Consider the following 12,091-nt stretch of genomic DNA (forward strand, 5'->3'; position numbering starts at 1 on the left):
CAAGTTCCAGGTGTCTTCAACAGCTCGCTCAAGAGCTATCAAAAACGCGTGCTCGACTCCTACAACGGCGACTTGCCGCCTGTTCTATCACCCAGTGCAGGGTGCACCACCGGCAGCACCTGCGGCCTGACCTTCCGGCCAAGCGGGCTGGGTCTAAAAGGACAATTTCATTTCACTACGTATCTCCAACCCGAGAGCTCCTGCCTCTCTCCAAACCGCTGCAGCTGCAATCGGTGAAAGCAAACTACTGTGTCAACGCCTTGTTTGTGGGCAGCCTCTCTCCTCCTCCCCCCCTTTTTTCCCCTTTTAAGGCTTTTACAATATACGTTTTTTAAAAATGCTTTTTTCCTTAAAAAATGCAAAGCACAGCGGAGAGCTGAGCTCACAAGATAATGACCTAACACAATAAATTAATTCTAAAGCACAACTGTTTTCAATCTTCATTTAAAACCATCCTTAGTTAATCTCACTTTAATGACATAAGAAATGGAAATTTCCTTAATAAAATAAGTTATGAATATTTATTATCCTATTTTTTTAAACCTGAAAATTGAACAATTCAATTTTACTATTATTTAATGCAAAATTAATATACAACAAAATTCTAAGATACTTTTAGAGCCACTAGCAGTTTCTGATAAAAATGACCAGTAGAGATATAATGTGATTATGCAACATTACATATATATACACTGCACTACACTGTACCCGCTCAAAAAAAAAAAGTATTCTATCGATACACGAGGATATGACAAAAAAGCAACCACAATTAACACAAGTACAGTCTGAGAGAGAGAACTATCGCGATGGTAAGCCGCATTTTTTCAGCCAGTGGCCTAAGCTCCCCAAATTCCCGAGACCCTGGAAGCCAGTTTTAAACATGCTTTAAAGCAATAACAACAAAATTGCAGCTACGGGAATTCCAAGAGCAAGTTCGTCCTTTGAACTAGGACGAAGGATAAGGAACAAGAACAGACTCGCAAAGAAAGAGATCTCAGAAAGGAGATGAGATGAGCCTGAACGTTTCAAATGGACAAAAGCCCATTTAAACTCTTCAGTCCGCTCTCGCAACAGAGATGCCCAGGAGAAGGGGATGCTGCCCAAGGCCTTCGTTAGAGCAGATCTCCGGTTCCACGCCGGCTGCCTCGTGGCCGAGGTGCTCGGGGAAGGGGGCAGCGCCTTCCGCGGCGGTTCTCCCACTTGGAACAGCTCAACCTCAGACACAGCCCCGTCTAATCCGAGCTTAGCGACTGCTTGCTCAATAACCACCCAGTTCTTCCCCTCAACGTACCGGCGCGCAGCAGAAGCCTGAGCGCTGCTCCCAAAGGGGAACGTTTGCAATTCCCTGCACTTGTACCTCCCCACGGGCAGCTTTCTTGAAACGGTGATTTTGTTGCATTATCCTGCCGTGCTCCCTCTAAATCTCGTTGTGGGCTGCCGCCCTCCACTTCAGCCCAGGTACAAGCCCATATTTAACACAACAAATTGAATTTCATAGCAAATGTGAAAACTCCAAGGGCAGCAAAAAAATCACTGACAAAACAGAGGAAAAGCAGCAACGATTGCTTTGAGCGCATCTTCAGCCAAAGAGCGATTTCCAACCAGTTTGCAACGTAACCCACATCCTCCGTTTCAGTGGCCAACACCAGCAAAAGCGGAGACGAGTCTGTGGGGGAACAGTCCTTTCCAAGACGGTCCGTCGGTGATGAGAGCTGGGCTCTCTCTTTCTGCTTTTCACCCCCTTGGAATTTCATCAGCACCTGGGCTCGGTTTAGCGTCACTGCAGTCCCAGCTCTCCATTAGCTTTGGGAATTATCGACAAATCCTTTCTCCTCCGACCCAGGTGACACTTTGAGGCCGCATCCTTTTACCACCGCTCCCCAGATTCAATTCTGGGCCCTTTCCCTGCAGAAGCGGCGGTGCCAGAGCAGCGCTGATCTGGCTCGAATTCTACGCCAGCTTTTTTCCCCCTTCGGCATCGACATGTTTTCATCCAGGGAGTCTTCCCGAAAGCAAAATTCAGAGAGCTAACGCAGGGCTCGAGCGCATCTTTGAGCCCACGCGTACAGACTAGTTTCACTGAGCCCTAAGGGGATCTTCGGGGTCTCCCGATTCCCGGACCAGCTCCGCGCCAGTCCTCACGGTGCCCTTTGGGTCCACGGCGGGCGCCAGGCGCAGACCGGACCTTCCTCCCCACGCAGGAGCAGAGCTAACGGGCGAGACGCGCCCTTCCCCTCTCTAACCGTGCGTGGCAAACGGAGCGAAGCCTTTCCTTGCCGTCAGACCTGGCTCCTGACAACTCTGTCGTTTATCAGGCCAGAATTTACCCATGGGAAGCACTGCACATCCTACTGCCCTTCTCCGTTGAAGGAAGGGCAACGCTCGCCTTCCTTAAGCCGGGAGAGGGGAATTAAGAGGCTAAAAATAAACCAGGAGGTAGCAGAAGTAAAACTAAATTACCACAAATAGCTACTGACAGTATATGTAAATCGCTATTGATTTGTATGAGCACGCTGCAACCGAACTTTTCTTAGTTCCAGAAATATTACTCACTGCCAGCTTTCACTGCCTAAAAACGGCATTTGGCTTCTTTCAGGGCTGAAAACCCGCATCTGGGAATTTCCCCCGCCACTTCACACGTCAGCACAGAGGACGGCTTCTCACAGCGCCAGTTTGCTAAAACGCTTCCCAAGGAACACTCGTCTTCCCCGTTCCGCGAGCAACAAAGCCACGTTTTGTACTTGCTGCGCTCCGGCTCGGTCCCAGCATCGGCGGCTCCGGGGACGGGCGACGAGGAACGCGGACACGCGGGAACGCCGCACGCGAGAGGGAAAGGAAGCCGGGAAGGGGAAACCGTGCCGGGCCGGAGCCCCTTGGAGAAGGCGAGGGTGCTGCTGCACGCGTCCCGACGGGTCGCTCGCCCGTAGCGCCGACTGCACGCGATGTTCTGCCCTCCCGCAGGGGCCCCACGTTGGAGGACATCTCGCCTGTGACCTGAACAGCGGCAACCTCCCCTTTTTGGGGCAACCGCTACGCAGAAGACAGCGGGCTGCTTTGCTTGCGCGGAGCAGCCGTGCCCACGGCGCATCTGCAGCCTGGGCTGGCGCCTCGCTTCCACGTGCAAGCTCCGCTCAGGAACGCGGCTTTCACGCGTTGCAAGATCTACGCAGCCAGTTCAAAGCCAAAAGTTGTATCTCAATCCACTAGGATTGTTACAGCCTCAGTAAAATCCACCTCTTAGAAACTATTCTACTTAAATGTACAGTTCTTCTAGCCTGCAGATGTTATTCTTCAAGATGCGAAGAAACTAAGTATTTACAGGCTCAGGAAGAGATTATTTGAGCTGGATTATTTCTCCAGAAAGTCATGGATTCCTTAAAACCTGACAGCATGCTTTTTTTAAAATCGTACCAGCCTGGGAAGACAAGATGGCTGATGGGTTGAATATCAGATTTCTGTACAGTGCCCAGGGAAGAAGAGGAAAAGCCCCGTTTTCTTGCCTGAAGCTCATCTCTCACCAACAGCGAGCTCTGCCAGTTCTGAGACTATCTGCCAAAGCAGTAAATACAGCCAACTCCGTGTCTTGTAAAAGCAAAAACCATGGTTTGCCAGGTCGTTTAAACCAGCTGCGAAGCCTTTGCCGCGAGGTCGCGTTCAGAACGGACGAGACGGGACCCGAGAGCCGGGCAGGGACGGCGGCTCCCGCGGCAAGCTGCTGTGCATCTCCCTTTCCCCAAATCCCTGTTTTCCTGCGTTTTAAAGCAGGTATTCTACCTCCGCTCTGGCCCCATTTCAGCAACGTTTGCAGGGTCCCACTAAACGCCCGTTATAAATGCTGCATTTTTATTTGGCACCGGTGGACCTAAACTAAAAGCCCGCTGTTACCCACGCGCCTGCGCCTGCCCAGCCACCACCGATTCGATGGCACCGGCCCACGCCGCGTCGGGGAGGCTCCCAGCAGCGCGTGCTGAGCGCACAGCTCGTCACCGGGGCTGTCGGACCACGCTGAGCGACGCGTTTCCGCTGCCGTTATCTGGGACGACGCAGCCGACTCGGAGAGGGATCACGCAACAGAGACGCGGATGCTGCTGGCAGCCAAACACGCACATCTGCAGGCAGCTGCTCTGCCGGCCTCTTCCAGGGAGCGGCTGCGACGGGAAGGGCCGGGGCGTCCTCGCCACGTCCAGCTCGGGGCTCGCCTCCGCCCCAAGGCAGCGGGGACCACGGCCGGGGCTGCTCCAGCCGTCTCGCCGTGCCGGGGAGCTGGCGAGCGGCTTTAAAGCCTCGGCACTATCCGGCACCGGGAGCCCGGGTTTGAACCTAACTCGAGCGCCGACCTCCTGAGAACCCGCTTCTGGGGCGTTTAGGTGCAATTCTTCTTCGTTTGTTGCTCTTACTGATTTTTGTTTCATAAAAGAGATCAAGTAAATAGTGCCATCACCTAAAAAGAGCAGTCAACCTCACGCAGTGCAGGAAGAGGCGAGTAACCCTGCAGAGACAGCTGCAAGGAAGATGATATCCATCAACTGGAAGAAGCAACGTGACTTCATCCTCAATAATCAATATCCAACTGCCTGATCTTGCATAAAAACGGTGAGATCTGGTGCTCCGCAAGGCGGGTTTGAACTGTTCCGTCCAGGGCCGAAACACCCAAACTCCCAGCCGAAAAACCGACCTTGCAGCCTCTGCTTAGTCGTTCCAGCTGCCTGTGCTCTCCCCGTGAAACAGCTCAAAATGCACTGGATGATCACAAGCATACTTTAAAATACTCTAAAAAAAGAAAGGCTAAAGCCAACAGTTACAGAAGGTACCTGGAAACAATAAGTAAAGCATCTTCATAGCGCAGAACGTCCCTGAGCCGTCATCACGCTGACGACCAGAAAACCGTGGGTTATCTGACAAATTAGCAAGCAGCTGAACAGCACGACAAGAAAACATCAAGGTCAGCGTGCTGCAAAGTATACTTGTTAATTTATGTTAATAAACTGTGCGGTTTGAAAGATTCAGGTATAAGATATGCTAACAAATTTACTGGAATACTATTACAAGTTAGAGTCATTCCACAAGAAGCTTCATAAAAAAGCAATTTTAGGGACCTTTAAAAGTTCTCATATTTCCTTTGCATGAGGTCCTCAACCAGGCTGCAACTGCATTAGATCACCGGTATCCAACATCCAAGGATCTTGCCCTGCAATACCCAAACCGTAGGATAAGCAACCAAACGGGGGATCGCAGCGTTCCATGTTTACCGGGAACCCTCAGCGATCTCAGGTTTCAACCTGTTTTTTTTTCAGTTTTAACACAGCAAATATCCAGACGTTTATATTTTTGTGCACAGAAAAATAACGCGTCACCTCTTCTTCATCCCCCTCGTGAACCGCGGCACTCGCCCGCCCCGCGTCCCCCCACGGCCGGGGGGGCACAGAGAGGACAGCGGGGGCCCCGAGCCCCCCGACCGACAAAGGCCTCGTCTGTCCCAAAGTGCAGCCCAACACTTGGAGTTTCTTAATAAAACGATATATGGTATGAATTGAGGAATCACTATTAAATGAATTGCTAAGTTGACTCTCAGCGTCAGCGGCCCAATTCATTTTTATTAGTTTTCCAAAACGAAATTAGGAGAACCCACGGCAGCAAACAAAGAATGGGGAATTTTGCAGTTCGGCGCTGGATCGATGCTATTAATTCTTTAATACCAAGAGCCCTAATTGCATGAACTCAGCATTTACCTGCTCCAATTAATTTCAATACTAGAAAAAAAATACATCTATCAAAACTAACTCAGCTACTTTGGAAGGTCCTTGAACAGCCATCGCAACTTTCCTTCTCCGGGGACGTTATTTCTTTCAAGTGTAAACACACGGGAGGAGGGTATTGTAATATTAATAAAGAAAATTGTTGTTTTCATGCATTGCCTTCAGCTAACCAAACTCGCTCTTAAAATCATAAACCACTACCGCAAACACATTTATAATCTGATATCTTTAATGATACCATGCATATCCCCTGACTATTTAATATACACTCTCTGACCGCTTAATAGGCTTAGCTGGCAAAGGTTCAGCAAGAAGATATTTTGCATTAATTCCGTAACTCAGATTACCAGGCCAGAAAAACAGCCTTTTCCAGTATTATCATATTACCTGTTGTGCTGCAGCTGAGCAGTGGAGTGAAACAAAGCATTTACACACTCCAAAGGAAAAGGCAAGAAGAAGAAAGAAAAAAAAAACGAAAAACCACAAAACAAGACCTCTGTCGTCAGTGGGAAAGACGCAGTTAAGGCTCTTTAACCACCATGGCAGCTTTGATACGTCTACCGCATCTTAAGCAACCGTTTGAGATAGCGATAGGGTTTCAAATTTCTCTTTTTCCAGACATTACAGACAACATAAGTAATGCTTCGCTTATTTGCAGAGAGAGGCCACAAAAGGTACAGAAGAGCCCGGAAAAAATAACCTAAAACTAGACAGAAACTGTTCTCTGACGTTCCAGGGAAAGCGGCCGCCCTCCGCTCCCCAGCGGCTCTCGCGCTGCCCTCCTTTATCTACGTCCTCTCCTCAGTTGTGAGCTATTAAACGTTAATTTGTACTATTTGCTACGGTCAATAACAGCGCCTGTGTCTTACTATAATTTCTGCCCCTGCCAATTACAGAGGAATACGATGCCAAACCAAGCAACAAACTCCGAGACGCCTCTTGCGCCGAGCCCGCGGCACGCGCGGGTGGGTGGGTGGGTGCCGACGGGGACGGGAATACGCTCTCCGAGCCCTCGATTTCGTTCCTGCAGCGGCGGCGAGCGGTCTCCTGCTCGCAAGCTGGGTGCGGACCGTCGCGCACCGCCGGCCGCGCGGGACAGCGGCTTCGGCACCCGCGGGCCCCGCCGAGCCCCCCGACCGCCTCCCCCAGGGCTGCCGGCGGCCGAGACGCCGATTTGGGAAAAACCCGCGACATCAGAGAGCAAGAGTCGTTTTTGCATTACTGACGTGTCCCGAAACTTCACGCGTCTTAGCACAGTGGAAATGCCAGGAAAACATCTGCAGTCTAAACTTAATGCACCGGTTCCCACGGGGCTGGGGAAGTTAAACATTTATGGCAGTTAGAAGAATACATGACATTCACTGAATAATAAACTGCAGACACGTCTGTTAATTTGGCTTTTTGGGATCTCCTCAGCGTGAGGCACTTAACCCCGACAAGAAAAACACCAAAAGGCAAACAATCCCAGAGACTGCATTTCAAGCAGGCGAAGCACGAGGGAAGGGGCGGGGGGGAGGTAGCGGTGGTGCTGGTGCTATTTATGTATTTAAAGCTCCTGGCTGCAGGGAGCATTGTCAAGATAAATAGCCCACAACCTCACTCAAAGTCTTTAAATCCATTCATCTGAAGGGATACAATTAAATGTTGAACAATCAGGTTAAAACTTTAGCCTGTCAAGATTGCAGCTGTTCTATTTTTAATCAATCTGATTTCATTCAATAAAATGCTCATTAAGTCAATTAATGAGACTTTGGTGTCACAAGCCATCAAGCATGACTTGGAGCTTTCACTTCGTGGCCAATGAATTGATTAGCAAGTCAAGTAATCAGCGCAAATAAGTCAATGTACATTTTCACAGGCTGAATTATTAGCAATGTTACCTTGTTTTAGGGGAAGTTGTTAGCCATTCTTCATGCTTTTCAAATGTTATTAAATAAGCTGCAATTTCCTGAAAAAGAAAAACGTAGAAAAAAGGCATTATTTTGCATGGCTGTTTCAGAAACTTGAAAATTTTAACAACACAGAATTCTGCTAAACATCTTCACCTTGGTAAAAAGGAGCCACCATCCCCAAGTCTAATTTTAGGTCTGTCACTTAAGACACTTTTTGAAGTCTTGCCATACCGAGACATTGAAAGTTTTTCTGCTAAAACCAATTTATACCGTGGACGACGTATTTCAGCCTCCAAGCAGGGATCGTGAAAAGCGGTTCCGCAACATGCATGTTATCACAGTTAAAAACACACAACTATTTTCCCACTTCCATTCAGCCACGCCGCCGTCCAAGTGCAGAACCACACCTTTCCTTTGAGGCAAAAAATATTCATTCGTTTCATCAATTTACATATTTACGCCACCAAAACTAAGCTTATATTAACATTAAGCAAAGATACGAGCAAGGAAATAGGTTAACATTTTCTAACGCGGCAAATCCTTCGCCAGCGTCACCGACTGCGGAGCTCCGAGCGCTCGGCATCGCGTCAGAGGGCTACGGGGACGGCAGGAAAGTGTGGACACTAGGAGCTCAATTAAATATTTATGAACAGAACAACATCACTGCAGACAGAATTACTGAATTATTAACCATTTCCATGAAAAGCCAGCGGGCGACATCAACAGAAGTCATCGCTCACGTTGCAGGCCCGATGCAGCCGACTGCTTTCGGATCCGAACCAATCTGCTCCCCGGAGACCGGCAGCGTCCGAGTTAAATCGCGGTGGGCCGGCACATCCGTTTCACGGGCTCGGAATTGCTCCGGGCCAGGTGCCTCCGTCGCGGGGCGGTCCGGGGGAGAGCTCGTGGAGTCCTGTCCCGGGACGGTCCTTCCTCCGCGGGAGCAGACCCGGGCGCAACGCGCTCCGCGGCACCGGGAACCCGTGCATCGGGGCGCGATGCGAGCCGGGTCGAGCACGGCAGAGCCATGCGAGCACGGAGGCACTTTATCTTTGCATCATTTAATCGCCACATCTTGGATTCAGCTCTTAACCAGCCAGAAGGGAATCTCTGTTTTAGCCTTTTGCTGTAAATTAGGGCTCCCTGGTTCTTGATAGATAGGACGTGCTAGGCGAGAGCCTGTTTAATCCAGCCCTGAGCCGTAACTCGGCTACAACTTTTATGCAGTAAATGCTGAAATCGCTCAGCTCAGGCCAGACTGCAGGAAAAAGCACAAACAGCTTTCCAGGAGACACTGCTGGAGCAGCCACTGAAGGATTCACAGCAGTGAAATCCCAACACCCAGAGGTGGCTGAAGGCCCCAGGAGCCCGCGGCTTACACAGACTTCTGTGACTGTCGAGACACACTTAGGTGCCCGTAGCATTTTGGTCAACTGTTTTTATCCAAAAATCCTTGAGTGACCCCCGCTCAGGTCCAGGTTCTTCTTCCAAGACACCTGGAATAGCAGTAGCCATACGGAAAGGTCAGCGAAGCTGGCTTGGACGTCCGCTTGCCTCAAATTAGACTCAAAAGTTTAATCTCTAGAGTTTTTGCAATAGAAGCGTCTACAGGCTACGCAATCTAGAAGATAAGGTATACACAAAAAATGGCTTTTGACCATGAGACAATTTTTTTTTAGATGAGAATTCTATATAGGGTTTTATCTGTATAGTACCAAAGCTAAAAAAATCCACAGCGCTCTCCAACCAGCTGGCCCAAGCATCTGCTAGAGCCACAAAATGCAATTATATTACTCCCAAACGAGACGTAAAAATATCTTGTTTCCAATACTCTTGGTTTTAAGACTCATACTTAACGTCCTCTGGGTATTTCGGTGGTGCCAGATCTCCGTGCTCTGTACTTTATTAGAGTTGTGTGAATGTCATATTAATGACTGCGACCCAACGTGTTTACACTGCGAATAAATCCTCCCAGAACCCACCGCGCGCCTCGTCCCGCGAACGAGCGCTGCTCTGCATTTTTAAACAACCGCTGCTGCAGTCGACGATCAGCGCAGGACCGCGGCTACGCGATCAACGGGAGCGGGCCGCGGCTCTGGGGACCCCTCTTGGTTTCTGACTAATTGCCCTTTAAGTCCGACATCAAAACACCAAAGCAATGCTGCTCCCCCTCCGCGGGGACGCTGGGTCCCGGCGTGGCGCAGCGCTCGCCGAGGAGGTGCCGAACGCTGCATTTCCACGGGAGCCAGAAGCGGATCAAACACCACTTCCAAAGTCGTGACACTGCACAGCCCCAGAGGTCCAGCCCCAGAGGTCCAGGCCCAGAGGTCCAGGCCCAGAGGGTCGCTTGGCCCCCAAGACACAGCACACCGTTCCCCCGCAAGGGTCACCGATGCAACGTTATCTCAAAGCTTCTCGACGCACGGGCTGCAGCAAGTACCCGTTGAGTTTATGTATTTAAAAGAATATTGCAACTAGAATTCTTCAGAAAGAGAAACGCGGTCAGGTTTTATCTGTTCCAACTTGTGCAGTATTTGCACGCTTGTTCCAAAGTCGCTGGGGAACGCAATCTTGTCAGCCGAACCCGCGTTAGCCCTTGATGCACCACATGACTGTGTCACCTCGTATCTTAAAACACAGACCAGTTTTAAGGATATCGCAGAGCTACCATCACTTGATGATTAACAGTGCTGTCTGTGTGCGTCTTCTAAAGCAGAAGTCCCATAGAAGCTACCGGCAGATGGTCGGTATAAGCAGGCATTTAAAGAAACAAATCCCTTCAGCACAGAGATGATCGAGCTGATTCACCCTCAAAATCCTGCAAAAATAGGCACGTTCAGTGCGTTTAAAATTAGCGTGCAGTTTTGCCCTATTCCTGCTAAAAATCAATGTGCCATAAGAGAATAAGGCAATTTACAATTTTGTCATGAAAAATCTGTACGGTGACTAGACTTCCTGCTAGCACAGAAAAATGGGAATATTTCAGTTTAATGGATTTAAGTCCTACCCAAAGACTTGTTTACTTTATTCTCTCCAGCTGGCCTACACGTTGCATATACGAGATCTCCATCCCCAAGCTATCAGCGAAGATGACAACTGCAGCGATGAAATGCTACTGTTTGAAGGCAGAACATTTGCTTTCCCTCTGCTGACCTGGACTTGCTCAGCGAATTTCAGCAGAGAAAAGAATAAGTAGATTTAAGAACATCATTATCATCCCACTCAAACAGAAGCAGTGAAGGAAAAACACGGTCACAGGACAATAACATCTACAGGCGATATACAAGCAGTTCACGCTCTTTGTAAGTGTGGTTTTCTCTTTTTTTCTCTCTCCAGGTAGCCAATACAGAAGAAAGGTATGGCGATACATTTTGGTGAAAAAGCGCGTCCTTAAAAGACACAGAGCACTCTGGACCGGGTCACCGAGCTCCTGGAGATGAACGCAATAAGCAGCATTAGGAGGCTGTTTCACCAAACGCATCTTCAAGAAAAAGTCCTACCCAAGTACCTCGAAAACAGTATTTCTCACTGCAGCTCGTTTGGCCGAACAGCAGTAGAAACGGGAAATGGAAACCGGCCTTGCAGCGAGGGCTCTGGCTCACTCATCCCGCAGGAAACGCAGCCTCTTCCCGCAGCCAGGAACCTGGGATGCAGCTGCATAATAGGTCGAAAACCCATGCGTTTGCAGCGAACGTCCAAGGGTCGACGCCGCGGGCGGGCACGTCACCAGTCACCTGCTCGGACACGCACGCGGACGTGGCTGAGTGCTGCTCGTTCAAGTGCTTCTGGAGCTTCTACCCCCACCGTGATAACACGAGAATCAAAAGCTCCGGTCAGGCTCAGAGGCAGATCTCTAGACAACTCAAAATACATAATTCAATTCTTCTAAGAGGATAAAAGAAGGATTCACACCAGCTCGGATAGGAGCTCCCAGAGGCTTTCTGCTTAATGATATATTGCAGCCTGATTTCCCTCCTCCAGAGGAAATACCTTGGATAACGAGGAAAGTCTGGCTCGCAGCAGCGCCGTGAGTTAACACGTACGGTAAAGAGACGATACGTTCTCCAGGCCGCCGGCCCGTGCCCCAAGTAGCCAGAATTAGGAGGAGACGACGGACGGGCGTGCGCGGCGAGGTGCCCCGGCCCTCGGAACGGCACCTCGGTTCTCCGACAGCTCCCGTCTCCGCAGCTGCAAGGGGCAGACGCAGGATTTTCAGAATAAAGACACGCGGCTTCAGGAAAGCTTCCGCTACCACGGCCACAAGCTATTCTCGTCAAGCAGCTCCACGTCACGTAGAGGAGAAACGAGCAGAAATTCGTATTTACAGCTTGACGCCTACGTGCCAGCTCCGGTCACTGCATAAGCAACGAGAATCGGGGAAAGTCATTTCCTGTCTCCCACCTCGAGTCACAACAGAGCTGCAAGAAGCAGATGATTCGGGGA

At 49.8% G+C, this 12,091-nt stretch overlaps 1 protein-coding gene across 9 annotated transcripts in view; it reads right to left on the reverse strand.

The window, feature by feature from the left end:
- CAMTA1 (calmodulin binding transcription activator 1) overlaps positions 1-12,091 on the reverse strand; it is a 435,941-nt gene that overhangs the window by 305,304 nt on the left and 118,546 nt on the right. For all 9 annotated transcript variants that reach the window (XM_064525335.1, XM_064525333.1, XM_064525334.1 and 6 more), the window contains one exon: positions 7,637-7,704. In XM_064525335.1, coding sequence (XP_064381405.1) covers positions 7,637-7,704 — 68 coding nt within the window. The remainder of the gene's footprint in view (positions 1-7,636; positions 7,705-12,091) is intronic.

Source organism: Dromaius novaehollandiae, chromosome 24 (assembly GCF_036370855.1).
Source record: "Dromaius novaehollandiae isolate bDroNov1 chromosome 24, bDroNov1.hap1, whole genome shotgun sequence".
Lineage (NCBI taxonomy): Eukaryota > Metazoa > Chordata > Aves > Casuariiformes > Dromaiidae > Dromaius > Dromaius novaehollandiae.